Below are 19,412 nucleotides of genomic sequence, written 5' to 3'. Positions count from 1 at the left end.
ATAGTTTACACTGTCACTGTCAATGTAAGAGAGTGTCTAGTTCACTCATAGCCCCATTTATGGTAACTTATCAATTACTGAAAAAATTGTGACTTATGTTCAAAAGAGTAAACCAGTGTTGTCCTATTTAAGTTTCTCTAATACTAATAATATGTTTATAGTTCATATGTTGATTGATTTTTAGGATTTCATCTTTTTTCCCTTGTCTTTATATAGTTTGTTCATTTTTAAATTAATTAACATTTCATCCATTATATTTGAAAGACTAATTTTTTTTTCATAAAAAGGTTAATGTTTTGTCTGATATTTTGCAACTATTTTCTAGTTTGTCTTTATTTTTATAGTGTTTTTAAGTTCTTATAAATATATCTACATGTATATCTACTTTCACTGTCTTCGTGCATCCATGTGTATGTACACACACGTATGTGATATATTATTTATATTTTGTTATTTTGGATACTAGTTTAATTATATTCTGCATGACTTGTGAATATGGGGTATTCTGGCATGAATTTTTAATATTAATATATGCCTAAATATTCCCATAACTTCTTTCGATTTGTTTCTCCTTTCAACATTTAAGTATCCAGTTAATTTTCATTGACTTTATTATTTAAAATATTTTTAATTGTTCATGGACCTTTATTTTATATATTTGTATGTGGTGCTGAGAATCAAGTCTAGTGCCTCACACATGCTTGGCAAGCACTCTTCCATTGAGCTACAAACTCAGCCCTGACTTTATATTGATAGGCAAAGATCTATAATTTTCCCTGTTTTATCTTTTCTGTGACCATCATTGTTTGACTGATACACCTAGTCAACCAGTATAGCCAGTATAACTGTTATGTATCTTCACTGGTAACCTTATAGTCACTATAGCCCTTTCTTTCCACTGAATCATCTATGAACATTTGAAAATAGAAATATGAGGAAGCTGTTGTTTAAAATCCTTGATAGTTTTCTGTTGCTTTTAGGATAAAAAAGCAAATCTCATGGATATAAGATTCTGTATCAATGTAATGTGATCTCAGTTGTTCATCCTCCTGCCCAATGCCTTCCTGCAGGTCCCAGGGTCTTTGAACAAACATTTCACAATATGGATTATACTTACTCTTAGTATCGTAACTTTCTAGTTAATTCAGTCAAAGCAGCCACCTTGAGTTAAGCCACTTGTTTTCATGTAGTACTCAGTTCTTCTCTTCAATCAGTTATCAGTGTCTTATCTACATTTAAAGATATTTAATACCTAGATGCACCATTAGCCCACAAATCTGCTGAGGCCAGAATCAATGTTTTACTTCTACTTCAGAACTTGACATAGTCCCTGGCATACTGTATGCACTCATGGTGAGTAGTAGTTGAATGGATAATAAATACACTGATTTTTCAAAATATATTATAGATATTTTTGAAGATTTCCTTTTTAATTATTCTACCTTATAAAATAATTTAAATCCGTTACAATATTTATTGATGATTAATTATTTTCTTATTGATTTGTTTTTGATGTTTTAGGTAGCACACATACACAAAAAGAAAGAGAACCAAATGTATGAATCCAATTTCTCTGAAGTTTCCTACTTCTCAGGATTTGCCACTGGTGGTATTTGGTGTGCATTCTAGGACATTGTTTTATTCAAATACATACCCTCATTTCCATAGTATTAAATTCATTATGAGTTCTTGTTTTTCACTTAAATATGAAATATTTCCAGATTCATGTGTGTAAAATGATGCAACTGATTTTAATAGCTTCAAATATGTTATTTCAGATATGTTCTATAACATGCTTAATACCTTCAATATTGATTTACACACTTCTATATTTTACTATATGCACATGTATCCACATGTAAATATATGTCATATAGATGTACCTAGATATATATTTGTTCATTTGCTAGTGTGTCTAGAAACGGATGTTACATTTTTGTAAATATCATCAATATGCAATTCAACAGTGTGAAAGAGTGCCTTTTATTTTGAAACCTGAACATCCTGGGAATTCTATTTTTCTCCTCTGTGTTCTCCCAACCCCTGATTCTTTTTCTTTTCTTGTTGATTGTTTAAACAAAAACAATGAAACTAGTAATGACTGATGAATTTAATGTCAATCAGTCTACTTATTATCCATCCTTGTGTGCTCCTGTTCCAGTTACTTCTGCTTCCCTATGTGGTTTTTAAATTTAACCCTCTCTTCCTGTGGTGTTAACACATTGATCCTTCTATCAGTCATAATACTCTGATAATATTATTTTTATGTTCTTATTGAACTGTATGAAATTAAGACAGTTTATATCAACATAGGGAAATTTAACATTTCAAAAGTAAAGATAAAAGAAACAAATTAATCATTCAAATTTTCTAACCATTCAGAAAAAATAAATCCATTAGCACTGCCATATTATACTTACTTCTGTTTTGGTCTTATTTTTTCATTTTTTTAATTAGGAAAAATAGAGAATGAACATTAATTGTCCATTATTAACTATTCCATTAATTATTCCTGAATATGTGCACACTAAAATCCTCCCAATGCATGATCAAAACTTTTAGATAGATCTGCTTATAACTTCTGCCCAATATAACGTTGTCATTCATTGCAATTATTGTCCCTTTCTCTCTTGCTCAATTCATTTTTAATTTAAATTCAAAATTAACTATTTTGTAAGAACATAAATTGTACATATTTATGGACACCAAATAATGTTTTGATACATATACAAGTTGTATAATGTTTAAATAAGGGTAAACATAACTATGTTCTCAAACATGTATCATTTCTTTGGGTGACAGCATTCAAAATCTTTTCATTGGGCTGGAGTTGTGGCTCAGGGTTAGAGTGATCACTTCGCACATGAAAGGCACTGGGTTCGATCCTCAGCACTTTATAAAAATAAATAAATAAAATAAAGGTATTGTGTCCAATTACAACTAAAAAAATTGTTTTAAAAATCTTTTCATCCAGAATTTTGAATATAGAGTACAGTAGCAATAAGGCATTATGTCCCCAATTCTGTTCTATTCACACTTACTGTCTATGAAAGTCCTAACTTTGTGCCCTTTTGGTAGAGCCTCATCCCATCACCCCTGCTTGTTTCCCCCCCTGGCTACAGTGCCCGCTCTATACCTTATGAGTAATGCTGCTACCTGCCTGGTCTCTCTGCTTTGTCTGTTTTTGACTATGATGGATGCAGGACGCTCTGTCAGTTTATTTGCTTTACTTCATATGAAGTGTACAGTGGTTTCAACGTGGAGCCAGGGCTTGTTGTGGAGTGGCAGTGATGTGGAGTGGCAGGGACAGTGATGACATGAGAAAGAAAGGTTGTTAGTGGGGTGAACCTGGGGAAAGCTTGGTGGTGGTAAAGCTAGTTGGAACCCAGGTCACTCGAGGTGTGAGAAGCATGAACTGTTGTTTATTCAAAGATGAATTGATTTTAAAAATTTAGATGGGAAAAAATAAGTCCATAGATTAGATCTATATACAATTTATATTTAACCTTCATTTTACGGTGACTGAAAGAACAATTTTTTTTTTGCAAACTAAAAAGTAATCCATGAAAACCCAGAGATAATAATTTATCACTAAAGATTTTGGAAAAGTATCTTTGTATATTTTCTTTGTATATATACAGTTTTTTAACAATAGGTTTTCTATGTGTTTTGAGTAAATTACAATAGTTTACACTGTCACTGTCAATGTAAGAGAGTGTCTAGTTCACTCATAGCCCCATTTATGGTAACTTATCAATTACTGAAAAAATTGTGACTTATGTTCAAAAGAGTAAACCAGTGTTGTCCTATTTAAGTTTCTCTAATACTAATAATATGTTTATAGTTCATATGTTGATTGATTTTTAGGATTTCATCTTTTTTCCCTTGTCTTTATATAGTTTGTTCATTTTTAAATTAATTAACATTTCATCCATTATATTTGAAAGACTAATTTTTTTTTCATAAAAAGGTTAATGTTTTGTCTGATATTTTGCAACTATTTTCTAGTTTGTCTTTATTTTTATAGTGTTTTTAAGTTCTTATAAATATATCTACATGTATATCTACTTTCACTGTCTTCGTGCATCCATGTGTATGTACACACACGTATGTGATATATTATTTATATTTTGTTATTTTGGATACTAGTTTAATTATATTCTGCATGACTTGTGAATATGGGGTATTCTGGCATGAATTTTTAATATTAATATATGCCTAAATATTCCCATAACTTCTTTCGATTTGTTTCTCCTTTCAACATTTAAGTATCCAGTTAATTTTCATTGACTTTATTATTTAAAATATTTTTAATTGTTCATGGACCTTTATTTTATATATTTGTATGTGGTGCTGAGAATCAAGTCTAGTGCCTCACACATGCTTGGCAAGCACTCTTCCATTGAGCTACAAACTCAGCCCTGACTTTATATTGATAGGCAAAGATCTATAATTTTCCCTGTTTTATCTTTTCTGTGACCATCATTGTTTGACTGATACACCTAGTCAACCAGTATAGCCAGTATAACTGTTATGTATCTTCACTGGTAACCTTATAGTCACTATAGCCCTTTCTTTCCACTGAATCATCTATGAACATTTGAAAATAGAAATATGAGGAAGCTGTTGTTTAAAATCCTTGATAGTTTTCTGTTGCTTTTAGGATAAAAAAGCAAATCTCATGGATATAAGATTCTGTATCAATGTAATGTGATCTCAGTTGTTCATCCTCCTGCCCAATGCCTTCCTGCAGGTCCCAGGGTCTTTGAACAAACATTTCACAATATGGATTATACTTACTCTTAGTATCGTAACTTTCTAGTTAATTCAGTCAAAGCAGCCACCTTGAGTTAAGCCACTTGTTTTCATGTAGTACTCAGTTCTTCTCTTCAATCAGTTATCAGTGTCTTATCTACATTTAAAGATATTTAATACCTAGATGCACCATTAGCCCACAAATCTGCTGAGGCCAGAATCAATGTTTTACTTCTACTTCAGAACTTGACATAGTCCCTGGCATACTGTATGCACTCATGGTGAGTAGTAGTTGAATGGATAATAAATACACTGATTTTTCAAAATATATTATAGATATTTTTGAAGATTTCCTTTTTAATTATTCTACCTTATAAAATAATTTAAATCCGTTACAATATTTATTGATGATTAATTATTTTCTTATTGATTTGTTTTTGATGTTTTAGGTAGCACACATACACAAAAAGAAAGAGAACCAAATGTATGAATCCAATTTCTCTGAAGTTTCCTACTTCTCAGGATTTGCCACTGGTGGTATTTGGTGTGCATTCTAGGACATTGTTTTATTCAAATACATACCCTCATTTCCATAGTATTAAATTCATTATGAGTTCTTGTTTTTCACTTAAATATGAAATATTTCCAGATTCATGTGTGTAAAATGATGCAACTGATTTTAATAGCTTCAAATATGTTATTTCAGATATGTTCTATAACATGCTTAATACCTTCAATATTGATTTACACACTTCTATATTTTACTATATGCACATGTATCCACATGTAAATATATGTCATATAGATGTACCTAGATATATATTTGTTCATTTGCTAGTGTGTCTAGAAACGGATGTTACATTTTTGTAAATATCATCAATATGCAATTCAACAGTGTGAAAGAGTGCCTTTTATTTTGAAACCTGAACATCCTGGGAATTCTATTTTTCTCCTCTGTGTTCTCCCAACCCCTGATTCTTTTTCTTTTCTTGTTGATTGTTTAAACAAAAACAATGAAACTAGTAATGACTGATGAATTTAATGTCAATCAGTCTACTTATTATCCATCCTTGTGTGCTCCTGTTCCAGTTACTTCTGCTTCCCTATGTGGTTTTTAAATTTAACCCTCTCTTCCTGTGGTGTTAACACATTGATCCTTCTATCAGTCATAATACTCTGATAATATTATTTTTATGTTCTTATTGAACTGTATGAAATTAAGACAGTTTATATCAACATAGGGAAATTTAACATTTCAAAAGTAAAGATAAAAGAAACAAATTAATCATTCAAATTTTCTAACCATTCAGAAAAAATAAATCCATTAGCACTGCCATATTATACTTACTTCTGTTTTGGTCTTATTTTTTCATTTTTTTAATTAGGAAAAATAGAGAATGAACATTAATTGTCCATTATTAACTATTCCATTAATTATTCCTGAATATGTGCACACTAAAATCCTCCCAATGCATGATCAAAACTTTTAGATAGATCTGCTTATAACTTCTGCCCAATATAACGTTGTCATTCATTGCAATTATTGTCCCTTTCTCTCTTGCTCAATTCATTTTTAATTTAAATTCAAAATTAACTATTTTGTAAGAACATAAATTGTACATATTTATGGACACCAAATAATGTTTTGATACATATACAAGTTGTATAATGTTTAAATAAGGGTAAACATAACTATGTTCTCAAACATGTATCATTTCTTTGGGTGACAGCATTCAAAATCTTTTCATTGGGCTGGAGTTGTGGCTCAGGGTTAGAGTGATCACTTCGCACATGAAAGGCACTGGGTTCGATCCTCAGCACTTTATAAAAATAAATAAATAAAATAAAGGTATTGTGTCCAATTACAACTAAAAAAATTGTTTTAAAAATCTTTTCATCCAGAATTTTGAATATAGAGTACAGTAGCAATAAGGCATTATGTCCCCAATTCTGTTCTATTCACACTTACTGTCTATGAAAGTCCTAACTTTGTGCCCTTTTGGTAGAGCCTCATCCCATCACCCCTGCTTGTTTCCCCCCCTGGCTACAGTGCCCGCTCTATACCTTATGAGTAATGCTGCTACCTGCCTGGTCTCTCTGCTTTGTCTGTTTTTGACTATGATGGATGCAGGACGCTCTGTCAGTTTATTTGCTTTACTTCATATGAAGTGTACAGTGGTTTCAACGTGGAGCCAGGGCTTGTTGTGGAGTGGCAGTGATGTGGAGTGGCAGGGACAGTGATGACATGAGAAAGAAAGGTTGTTAGTGGGGTGAACCTGGGGAAAGCTTGGTGGTGGTAAAGCTAGTTGGAACCCAGGTCACTCGAGGTGTGAGAAGCATGAACTGTTGTTTATTCAAAGATGAATTGATTTTAAAAATTTAGATGGGAAAAAATAAGTCCATAGATTAGATCTATATACAATTTATATTTAACCTTCATTTTACGGTGACTGAAAGAACAATTTTTTTTTTGCAAACTAAAAAGTAATCCATGAAAACCCAGAGATAATAATTTATCACTAAAGATTTTGGAAAAGTATCTTTGTATATTTTCTTTGTATATATACAGTTTTTTAACAATAGGTTTTCTATGTGTTTTGAGTAAATTACAATAGTTTACACTGTCACTGTCAATGTAAGAGAGTGTCTAGTTCACTCATAGCCCCATTTATGGTAACTTATCAATTACTGAAAAAATTGTGACTTATGTTCAAAAGAGTAAACCAGTGTTGTCCTATTTAAGTTTCTCTAATACTAATAATATGTTTATAGTTCATATGTTGATTGATTTTTAGGATTTCATCTTTTTTCCCTTGTCTTTATATAGTTTGTTCATTTTTAAATTAATTAACATTTCATCCATTATATTTGAAAGACTAATTTTTTTTTCATAAAAAGGTTAATGTTTTGTCTGATATTTTGCAACTATTTTCTAGTTTGTCTTTATTTTTATAGTGTTTTTAAGTTCTTATAAATATATCTACATGTATATCTACTTTCACTGTCTTCGTGCATCCATGTGTATGTACACACACGTATGTGATATATTATTTATATTTTGTTATTTTGGATACTAGTTTAATTATATTCTGCATGACTTGTGAATATGGGGTATTCTGGCATGAATTTTTAATATTAATATATGCCTAAATATTCCCATAACTTCTTTCGATTTGTTTCTCCTTTCAACATTTAAGTATCCAGTTAATTTTCATTGACTTTATTATTTAAAATATTTTTAATTGTTCATGGACCTTTATTTTATATATTTGTATGTGGTGCTGAGAATCAAGTCTAGTGCCTCACACATGCTTGGCAAGCACTCTTCCATTGAGCTACAAACTCAGCCCTGACTTTATATTGATAGGCAAAGATCTATAATTTTCCCTGTTTTATCTTTTCTGTGACCATCATTGTTTGACTGATACACCTAGTCAACCAGTATAGCCAGTATAACTGTTATGTATCTTCACTGGTAACCTTATAGTCACTATAGCCCTTTCTTTCCACTGAATCATCTATGAACATTTGAAAATAGAAATATGAGGAAGCTGTTGTTTAAAATCCTTGATAGTTTTCTGTTGCTTTTAGGATAAAAAAGCAAATCTCATGGATATAAGATTCTGTATCAATGTAATGTGATCTCAGTTGTTCATCCTCCTGCCCAATGCCTTCCTGCAGGTCCCAGGGTCTTTGAACAAACATTTCACAATATGGATTATACTTACTCTTAGTATCGTAACTTTCTAGTTAATTCAGTCAAAGCAGCCACCTTGAGTTAAGCCACTTGTTTTCATGTAGTACTCAGTTCTTCTCTTCAATCAGTTATCAGTGTCTTATCTACATTTAAAGATATTTAATACCTAGATGCACCATTAGCCCACAAATCTGCTGAGGCCAGAATCAATGTTTTACTTCTACTTCAGAACTTGACATAGTCCCTGGCATACTGTATGCACTCATGGTGAGTAGTAGTTGAATGGATAATAAATACACTGATTTTTCAAAATATATTATAGATATTTTTGAAGATTTCCTTTTTAATTATTCTACCTTATAAAATAATTTAAATCCGTTACAATATTTATTGATGATTAATTATTTTCTTATTGATTTGTTTTTGATGTTTTAGGTAGCACACATACACAAAAAGAAAGAGAACCAAATGTATGAATCCAATTTCTCTGAAGTTTCCTACTTCTCAGGATTTGCCACTGGTGGTATTTGGTGTGCATTCTAGGACATTGTTTTATTCAAATACATACCCTCATTTCCATAGTATTAAATTCATTATGAGTTCTTGTTTTTCACTTAAATATGAAATATTTCCAGATTCATGTGTGTAAAATGATGCAACTGATTTTAATAGCTTCAAATATGTTATTTCAGATATGTTCTATAACATGCTTAATACCTTCAATATTGATTTACACACTTCTATATTTTACTATATGCACATGTATCCACATGTAAATATATGTCATATAGATGTACCTAGATATATATTTGTTCATTTGCTAGTGTGTCTAGAAACGGATGTTACATTTTTGTAAATATCATCAATATGCAATTCAACAGTGTGAAAGAGTGCCTTTTATTTTGAAACCTGAACATCCTGGGAATTCTATTTTTCTCCTCTGTGTTCTCCCAACCCCTGATTCTTTTTCTTTTCTTGTTGATTGTTTAAACAAAAACAATGAAACTAGTAATGACTGATGAATTTAATGTCAATCAGTCTACTTATTATCCATCCTTGTGTGCTCCTGTTCCAGTTACTTCTGCTTCCCTATGTGGTTTTTAAATTTAACCCTCTCTTCCTGTGGTGTTAACACATTGATCCTTCTATCAGTCATAATACTCTGATAATATTATTTTTATGTTCTTATTGAACTGTATGAAATTAAGACAGTTTATATCAACATAGGGAAATTTAACATTTCAAAAGTAAAGATAAAAGAAACAAATTAATCATTCAAATTTTCTAACCATTCAGAAAAAATAAATCCATTAGCACTGCCATATTATACTTACTTCTGTTTTGGTCTTATTTTTTCATTTTTTTAATTAGGAAAAATAGAGAATGAACATTAATTGTCCATTATTAACTATTCCATTAATTATTCCTGAATATGTGCACACTAAAATCCTCCCAATGCATGATCAAAACTTTTAGATAGATCTGCTTATAACTTCTGCCCAATATAACGTTGTCATTCATTGCAATTATTGTCCCTTTCTCTCTTGCTCAATTCATTTTTAATTTAAATTCAAAATTAACTATTTTGTAAGAACATAAATTGTACATATTTATGGACACCAAATAATGTTTTGATACATATACAAGTTGTATAATGTTTAAATAAGGGTAAACATAACTATGTTCTCAAACATGTATCATTTCTTTGGGTGACAGCATTCAAAATCTTTTCATTGGGCTGGAGTTGTGGCTCAGGGTTAGAGTGATCACTTCGCACATGAAAGGCACTGGGTTCGATCCTCAGCACTTTATAAAAATAAATAAATAAAATAAAGGTATTGTGTCCAATTACAACTAAAAAAATTGTTTTAAAAATCTTTTCATCCAGAATTTTGAATATAGAGTACAGTAGCAATAAGGCATTATGTCCCCAATTCTGTTCTATTCACACTTACTGTCTATGAAAGTCCTAACTTTGTGCCCTTTTGGTAGAGCCTCATCCCATCACCCCTGCTTGTTTCCCCCCCTGGCTACAGTGCCCGCTCTATACCTTATGAGTAATGCTGCTACCTGCCTGGTCTCTCTGCTTTGTCTGTTTTTGACTATGATGGATGCAGGACGCTCTGTCAGTTTATTTGCTTTACTTCATATGAAGTGTACAGTGGTTTCAACGTGGAGCCAGGGCTTGTTGTGGAGTGGCAGTGATGTGGAGTGGCAGGGACAGTGATGACATGAGAAAGAAAGGTTGTTAGTGGGGTGAACCTGGGGAAAGCTTGGTGGTGGTAAAGCTAGTTGGAACCCAGGTCACTCGAGGTGTGAGAAGCATGAACTGTTGTTTATTCAAAGATGAATTGATTTTAAAAATTTAGATGGGAAAAAATAAGTCCATAGATTAGATCTATATACAATTTATATTTAACCTTCATTTTACGGTGACTGAAAGAACAATTTTTTTTTTGCAAACTAAAAAGTAATCCATGAAAACCCAGAGATAATAATTTATCACTAAAGATTTTGGAAAAGTATCTTTGTATATTTTCTTTGTATATATACAGTTTTTTAACAATAGGTTTTCTATGTGTTTTGAGTAAATTACAATAGTTTACACTGTCACTGTCAATGTAAGAGAGTGTCTAGTTCACTCATAGCCCCATTTATGGTAACTTATCAATTACTGAAAAAATTGTGACTTATGTTCAAAAGAGTAAACCAGTGTTGTCCTATTTAAGTTTCTCTAATACTAATAATATGTTTATAGTTCATATGTTGATTGATTTTTAGGATTTCATCTTTTTTCCCTTGTCTTTATATAGTTTGTTCATTTTTAAATTAATTAACATTTCATCCATTATATTTGAAAGACTAATTTTTTTTTCATAAAAAGGTTAATGTTTTGTCTGATATTTTGCAACTATTTTCTAGTTTGTCTTTATTTTTATAGTGTTTTTAAGTTCTTATAAATATATCTACATGTATATCTACTTTCACTGTCTTCGTGCATCCATGTGTATGTACACACACGTATGTGATATATTATTTATATTTTGTTATTTTGGATACTAGTTTAATTATATTCTGCATGACTTGTGAATATGGGGTATTCTGGCATGAATTTTTAATATTAATATATGCCTAAATATTCCCATAACTTCTTTCGATTTGTTTCTCCTTTCAACATTTAAGTATCCAGTTAATTTTCATTGACTTTATTATTTAAAATATTTTTAATTGTTCATGGACCTTTATTTTATATATTTGTATGTGGTGCTGAGAATCAAGTCTAGTGCCTCACACATGCTTGGCAAGCACTCTTCCATTGAGCTACAAACTCAGCCCTGACTTTATATTGATAGGCAAAGATCTATAATTTTCCCTGTTTTATCTTTTCTGTGACCATCATTGTTTGACTGATACACCTAGTCAACCAGTATAGCCAGTATAACTGTTATGTATCTTCACTGGTAACCTTATAGTCACTATAGCCCTTTCTTTCCACTGAATCATCTATGAACATTTGAAAATAGAAATATGAGGAAGCTGTTGTTTAAAATCCTTGATAGTTTTCTGTTGCTTTTAGGATAAAAAAGCAAATCTCATGGATATAAGATTCTGTATCAATGTAATGTGATCTCAGTTGTTCATCCTCCTGCCCAATGCCTTCCTGCAGGTCCCAGGGTCTTTGAACAAACATTTCACAATATGGATTATACTTACTCTTAGTATCGTAACTTTCTAGTTAATTCAGTCAAAGCAGCCACCTTGAGTTAAGCCACTTGTTTTCATGTAGTACTCAGTTCTTCTCTTCAATCAGTTATCAGTGTCTTATCTACATTTAAAGATATTTAATACCTAGATGCACCATTAGCCCACAAATCTGCTGAGGCCAGAATCAATGTTTTACTTCTACTTCAGAACTTGACATAGTCCCTGGCATACTGTATGCACTCATGGTGAGTAGTAGTTGAATGGATAATAAATACACTGATTTTTCAAAATATATTATAGATATTTTTGAAGATTTCCTTTTTAATTATTCTACCTTATAAAATAATTTAAATCCGTTACAATATTTATTGATGATTAATTATTTTCTTATTGATTTGTTTTTGATGTTTTAGGTAGCACACATACACAAAAAGAAAGAGAACCAAATGTATGAATCCAATTTCTCTGAAGTTTCTGAATTTATATTGCTGGGACTTTCTAACTACAGACAAGTGCAGCATTTCCTCCTTGCCTTCTCTACAGTGTTTTATCTCATGATTATTCTGGGAAACACCCTTGTTGTGTTTACAGTGACCTTCAATGCTCATTTACATTCTCCCATGTACTTTCTTTTAGCTAACCTTTCATTTATTGATTTGTGTTTTTCCACCTTAGCAGTTCCTAAAATGATTCATGACCTTTATTCTGGGGATAAAACCATATCATTCCATGAGTGTCTCATCCAAATTTTTGTCCTTCATATCCTGGGTGGATCTGAGATGGTGCTCCTGGTAGCCATGGCCTTGGACATCTGCAAGCCCCTCCACTACCTGACTATCATGAGCCCACGGATGTGCAGTTTGCTTCTGTCTGGTGCTTGGCTTATTGGTATCATTCACTCAGTAATTCAGGTAGCTTTTGTTGTCCATTTACCTTTCTGTGGTCCTAATGAGATAGATAGCTTTTACTGTGATCTTCCCTGGTTTATCAAACTGGCCTGCATAGATACCTATAGAATGGAATTCTTGGTAACTGCTATCAGTGGATTCATTTCCATAGGCACCTTCTTCTTGCTGATTATCTCCTATATCCTCATCCTGTTTACTGTATGGAAACACCCTTCAGGTGGTTTGTCCAAGGCCCTCTCCACCCTTTCAGCTCACATCTCTGTGGTGGTTTTGTTTTTTGGACCATGCATCTTTGTTTATATGTGGCCATTTCCCACAGTGCCAGTGGATAAGTTTCTTGCCATTGTGGACTTTCTGATCACCCCCATCCTGAATCCTGCCATTTACACAATGAGGAACAAAGACATGAAGCTGGCAATGAGGAAACTGATTAGTCAGCTCCTGGGTCTGCCGAAAATATCCAAATAACTTATAAGAGCTCAATATGGATAATTTCACATATCTTAAGAGCTAGTAACACTTTTTTTGGTGATGTTCACATTTTGGTTAGTCCTGAAAAAAAATCTGAAAGTTTTATAAATTCCAATGTTTGGTGTATATTTGTAGACCTACTGATATAAGTTATTATTTTCCTGTCTCATTGAGTTAAAACTATTTACATCTAAAGAGGAGAATTGATTTATTACAGTTATTTTCTTTGGCAAGTGAAGAAATTTATATTCTACACTGATTTGGGTTTGTTTTCCTTCATTCTGTACTTTATTCTATTACTTAATTTAATAAATATACCCAATTAAAATGTAATTTTTGTAAGAATTTTTAATATAGTAAGGATCATTTAATATGTATGTATGCATAAAACAATAACATTGATATAGGGACATATATTTGTATTTTGAGGACCGTTTTGGTATCTAGTTATAGCAATCTGACATTAGTCTATTTCCGTCCTTCTTTAGTTAACATGCCCTTTAAATGTGTACTCGAAAAGTAAGGTATGAATTTGGAAGTACCATTCCATCAATAAAACAATACTAGGTTGGTATTGAAGAAATTTTAAAGAAAGGACCTCAGATGTGAGCTTGCCTCCAAAGGGATCCACTGTACAACTGAACACTACATAGTGTGTAATCAGAAATATGGTTTTGAACATCCCAGTCTGGGACACTGACCAACACACAGAGCAGCACCATTCCTTTTGTTGATATTATATTCTTAAACTGATTCCTATGATTTTCACACTGGGTGTTTATTTTAAATTATGGCATTGTGCATAATAAACTATCTTCCACATTGTTCCCCCTTTTATTGTTTAAAAATCAAAATAACTCTACTTAGTTTCAATATTCTGTCTGAGGCTAAACATATGAATCTTACGTCTTTTTATTTAATTCAATTTTTGTCCACTTCTATTCTTTTTAAATGATACATAAAAACAAAAGTTGTACATGTTAATGGGGTACCATGTAATGTCTGACATGTATATATGTTTTGTAATGTTTAAATCAGATGCAATGTATTTATCTCCACAAACATTTCTCCTTTCTTTGAGGTGAAATCTAAAATTCCTTTCTTCAAGCTTTCTCAAATATAAAGTATATAATTTCTACCTATAGTCATAATCCTGTGCAATAGAATCTGTTGCGAGCCATCCATGGGCTATGGGCGTGAGCTATGTGCATTTGAGCATATGAAGGGACCGGTCTGACGTTGCACGCTGATTTGGTTGTGTGACACAAGTGTGCCTGTCCTCTTGCTCTTCCTGTGATCCCATATAGCACCTGAAATGAGTGAAACCAAAATAAGAGAAATAAACAATAGCAAAAGAGAACAAAAATAAACAAAAAAAGTCTGCATGGGCTCTCTCATCCAGAGAGGAAGTCCATGGAACAGAATAGAGGAGAGTGTGGCTGTGGAGTCACTAATCAAGCCCTCTGGAGACCAAGCAGGAAGCAGGTCTAATTTTATTGAGCAGTTACCATGGATATATACACAGGCAGTAGCTAAGCAGATTACAGGCAGCCACCAGTACAATTTCTGGCCAACTGTTCATGCAGTGACTAATGGAAGAGTGGGCTGTGGAGCAAGGGCTGGGACTGCAACACATGGCCTCACACCCAGGGCTGTGCCTGTGGGATAAGCAGTTTGCTACTCATACACCTTGCATGAGGGGAGTGGCCTGCCACTCAGACAACCTTAACGTATGTTATCTATGCAGTACTCCATGCATTTGTCCCCATGAAAATCCTTAACCTTCAAAAGACAAAACAAAGAGAAAAAAATTATAATGCTAAAAATGAGAAAATGAAATAAACATAGATAAATATCTACATCTATGTGAATATGTGTATGTGTATGTATATATGCATATATATATATATATATATATATATATATATATATCCACAAATCAATCAACACTGAAAGAACCCCAAAAGAAAAAAGGAAGAAAAGAAAAAATGATTCTTAATAAAAAAGTAAGAATTATCTCCACTGAAGTGGCAAAACTATCACTGAGGATAAAGGTTCATTGCCCTTCTTTCCATTTCTTCTTGGGCTGCGTATCCCTCAGAGCAAAGGCTAGGAGTTGTTAAACTCTTTCTCTTTTTGTGTTGCTCATTGAACCACCAGCTGAAGTGGCCTAGGACTGAATGGCTTTCAACTTCCCTTCTCAGTAGGATAAGGTATGATGGAATGGGAAATATTATCAATCGGCATTCTGTTGGGACAGACCAGGTGGATGCACTCCCTGGGTGGAGCTGCTGCAGAATTCTAAGTGGTGGGCTTCAGTGGCTGAGCTAATCATGTCTTAGGAACTTTGTTAGGTGATATCCTCTCTGGATAGTTTAGATCACTACACCCCTAGGACAGGCAGATGCCTATCTCAGGTGGTTGTCTGGATCTGAGGAATCTCTCAAGAATTTTTCACCAGGAGCTGGGGAACCAACCCTCCACAAGTCTTACACACTTTGCCATCCATGAATATGACCTTCCCAGGTTTACTCCCTGAGTGTATTCACACTCATCTGTTCAATTTCCTAACTCTCTTTAGCTCGTCATATGGGTCGCCATGCTCAAGGAAAAGGCCAGTTGTATTCCCCTCCATATCTCTGGCTTGAATCCTCCTTTGTACAATCTTCTTTGTGCCTGTTTCACTAACATTATGCTACATACATGCCTTACCACATGGTTGCACTTGCAGAGATAGTCTGGCAATGTCTGCTATGATGTCCTGGGCTCCCACAGCAGCAAGCTACATACAGCATGGCTCCTCAGCAGCGCTCCTACCTCAGCTCTCTGCTTGCCAGTTGAAAAACAGAGCACTTTTTAAATACCAGTTTGCTATACAGCCTCTGGATCAGCTAAGTCCACGTTGCTTTTCTGTTTCTACAGGTTTTTCCATGCCAATTTTGTTGTCTGTTTTGTTTCTTTCTCTGTGTTATCCTTCCACTCTGAGGTGAACAGTGATGTTCCCTCTATTGTAACTTACTTGTCTCCAACATAAGCTTTCTTGTTCTTTGCTGAGTGTACCCAAATTTATGAATCTAAGAGACTCTTACTGTCTATTACTAAATTTCAGTGATTTCTCCTTTTTACCCACTTTGCTGAAAAGCAGTATTTTTTTTTTTGCATCAAGAACCACAGAAATCTGGAAACGCAGCCTTCTTCCAGTTCTCCATCTTGAATTTCCAGCACCTCTTCTTAATCAAGTAATCACCATAGAATTCTTTCTTTGATTATTAATGTGAATTAAATTTCAAGTATTCAGCCAAATGTAAACCAATACAAAGCACAAGTAACATCTCTCAAAGAGAGTTGTGAGAATTAGAAAACAGACCTGGGATGTGGGATAATCCACAGTGCTGAGATTAATGAAAAATGAAAGAACTGTCTCCATTGAGGTGGTCAAAACTGTCACTGAGGATGGAGGATCACTGTGAATGCCCAGCTGTCTTTCTTTCCATTCCTTCCTGGGCTCTGTCATCTGATGAATCCAGTTGGAAGTAGGCTATGCTCCATGAACATGTTCATTAAATTCCTTTGACTTCACTGGGGAAAACTGGGTGCTTTTACATTGAAATTATCTCATTCCAGTCTTATGTTGTCAACTTTGTCACTAACAAATTCTATTTGTGATAGAATATGTTAAGTTTTCCACAGCATTATGATAAGCCCATACTGATTTCAGAAAACTTCCGAATGAGTTGCATCAATATGTTTGTACATATATGGTTATGGACATCATATGTATATTGGCCATGCCTTTCATCTTTATGAACATAATTCTTAAAAGGACTTATATCATCAAATAAACCATTTGACTCAGCAAACCCACTCTTAGTCATTTACCTATTTAAAAGAAAACAATATGTATCACAATTCCATGAGTATTCACACAATTTTAAAATTAGCCACTACATATTAGACATAACCTTGATGTCCTAAAGTGGAAAATGAATTAAAAAATCACGCATGGTATTGAATGTGAATCACCAATGAATAGAAATTACTAACACACACAAGCACATAAATGAATCTCAAGTGAAGAAACCTAGATTCAAAAGGGAACACTCTGGGTGGTTCTGGAAGTCAGAACCACAATGAGAACAAACAAACAACAACAACAACAAACCCTCTACTTGTTAGGATGTCTGTTATTAAAAAAATAGAGTGAAATGTCAAATGAGGCAAAGTGGCACATACCCATAATCCCAAGTACTTGGAAGACTGAGGCAGGAAGATCCCCAGTACCAAGCCAGGCTTTATATATCTTGAAATATAAAGTTCTGGTGATATAGCTCAGTGGTAGAGGACTTGCCTAGCATCTCAGTGTCTTGGGTTCAATCCCCAGTACAGAAAAAAAATGTTAAAGAGAGTAATTAAGTTATGTTGAGTATGTAGAAGGAGAACTCTTGGATACGGTTGGTAGGCATCAAAGCATCAAGAATTATCAAAAATTAAAAATAGGACTACTATATGATGTAGCATTCACTATTGTATAAATATGCAAAGAAAGGAAATAAACATCTCCAAGAGACAGTGTTTCACATTCATTGCAGCATTATTTGCAATAGCCATTGTATTATTAACCTGTATCCATCAATGGATTAGTTGATAAAGGAAATGTGGCACATATAAAAACAATAGAATACTATTCGGCATGTATAAAGGATATAATTGTGACAACATGGATAAAACTGGAGGTCATTATGCTAAATGTAATAAATCAGAGTTAGAAAGAAAACTAACATATAATCTCGTTTATATGCAGACACTTTAACAAAATCAATAAATAGCAAGAGCAGAGAAATGGGATTACAAAAAGCAGAGTTGGGGAAGAAATAGGTAGAAGTATCAAATTTTAAAATGTACTGTTAGGATGAATGAATCTACAGAAGTCATGTATTGCATGAAGACCATAGTTTTTAATTTGGTTATTGCATGCCAAAAATGTGCTGAAGATTTGTAGGTGGTCTCGCCAATACAGTTTCTATGTAAAGTGATGGATAATGCTAATTTGTTTGAGTACAGAAAACATTTACTACTAAAATAAATAGCAAAACATCATGCTGTGCAATTTAGGTAGATACAATGAAGGCACATTTAAAAACTAAAAGTAAGGCAAAACTGTAGGAACAAAAATCAGATTCTTGGTTGTCTGAGCCAGAGTGTGGGGCTTGGTTAACTACAAGGAAAGTCTGGGGTTTACCGGGACTGTTGTATATCTGGATGGTATGATAGTTTTCCAAATGTGCATGTTTAGTTCTAGACCTTTGGACTTAAACCTTTTCATGTTATTACATGTATATTATATCATGACAAAAATAAAAATATTACATCATCATTTACACATTGTAAGGAATTGATTTATTGCACACTAAGGTCCTACTACTTCTTCAAGTTTCACAGAAATCCTATACTCCCTCCAGTTCTCTAAACCAACATCCTTGCCCAGATGCTGCCTCTCATAGCTCCTTCACTTCATAGCTATGGGACATGCACAGGCATATACCATTGTTTATGCATTTTCACATCTGAAAGATCCCAAGGGCTCTGGTTGAATGAGGCAGTGCCAGGAAGGTTTTTAGAGTCCCAGCCTGCGAGAAAGCCTTGAGTCCTTAGGTTCTCTTATTGAGATGACTTTGGACCCTAGTCCTCAGGTTACAATAATGGATGGTAGAGCAAATAAGTTCATGTAAATATGTGAGAAAACAAATGAAAGTAGTAAGGAAACAATGATAGAGAGTGAGGGAGAATGAGGGAGGAGGGTAGCTGGATCAGAAAAAAAAAGATGCAAAAGGCAGAGGATAATCATACATTTCACATCAAACTAGTTGAAAATAAAA

At 33.3% G+C, this 19,412-nt stretch overlaps 1 protein-coding gene across 1 annotated transcript; it reads left to right on the top strand.

The window, feature by feature from the left end:
• The first annotated feature begins 12,603 nt into the window (after positions 1-12,603).
• Positions 12,604-13,533, top strand: LOC124104053 (olfactory receptor 4F15-like). The gene has a single exon (XM_046460717.1). The coding sequence runs from the start codon at positions 12,604-12,606 to the stop codon at positions 13,531-13,533; it is 930 nt and encodes a 309-aa protein (XP_046316673.1).
• The last annotated feature ends 5,879 nt before the right edge of the window (positions 13,534-19,412 follow it).

This window comes from Marmota monax, unplaced genomic scaffold, assembly GCF_021218885.2.
Source record: "Marmota monax isolate L192 unplaced genomic scaffold, Marmota_monax_Labrador192_F-V1.1 WCK01_AAM20220418_F8-fsc00001, whole genome shotgun sequence".
Classification (NCBI taxonomy): domain Eukaryota; kingdom Metazoa; phylum Chordata; class Mammalia; order Rodentia; family Sciuridae; genus Marmota; species Marmota monax.
The sequence above is the reverse complement of the archived record's forward strand: the minus strand, read 5'-3'. Positions and strand labels throughout refer to the sequence as shown.

What these genes read in the sequence shown, in the direction of transcription:
- LOC124104053 (XM_046460717.1), top strand. Translation starts at nt 12,604, where the DNA reads ATGTATGAATCCAATTTCTCTGAAGTTTCTGAATTTATATTGCTGGGA.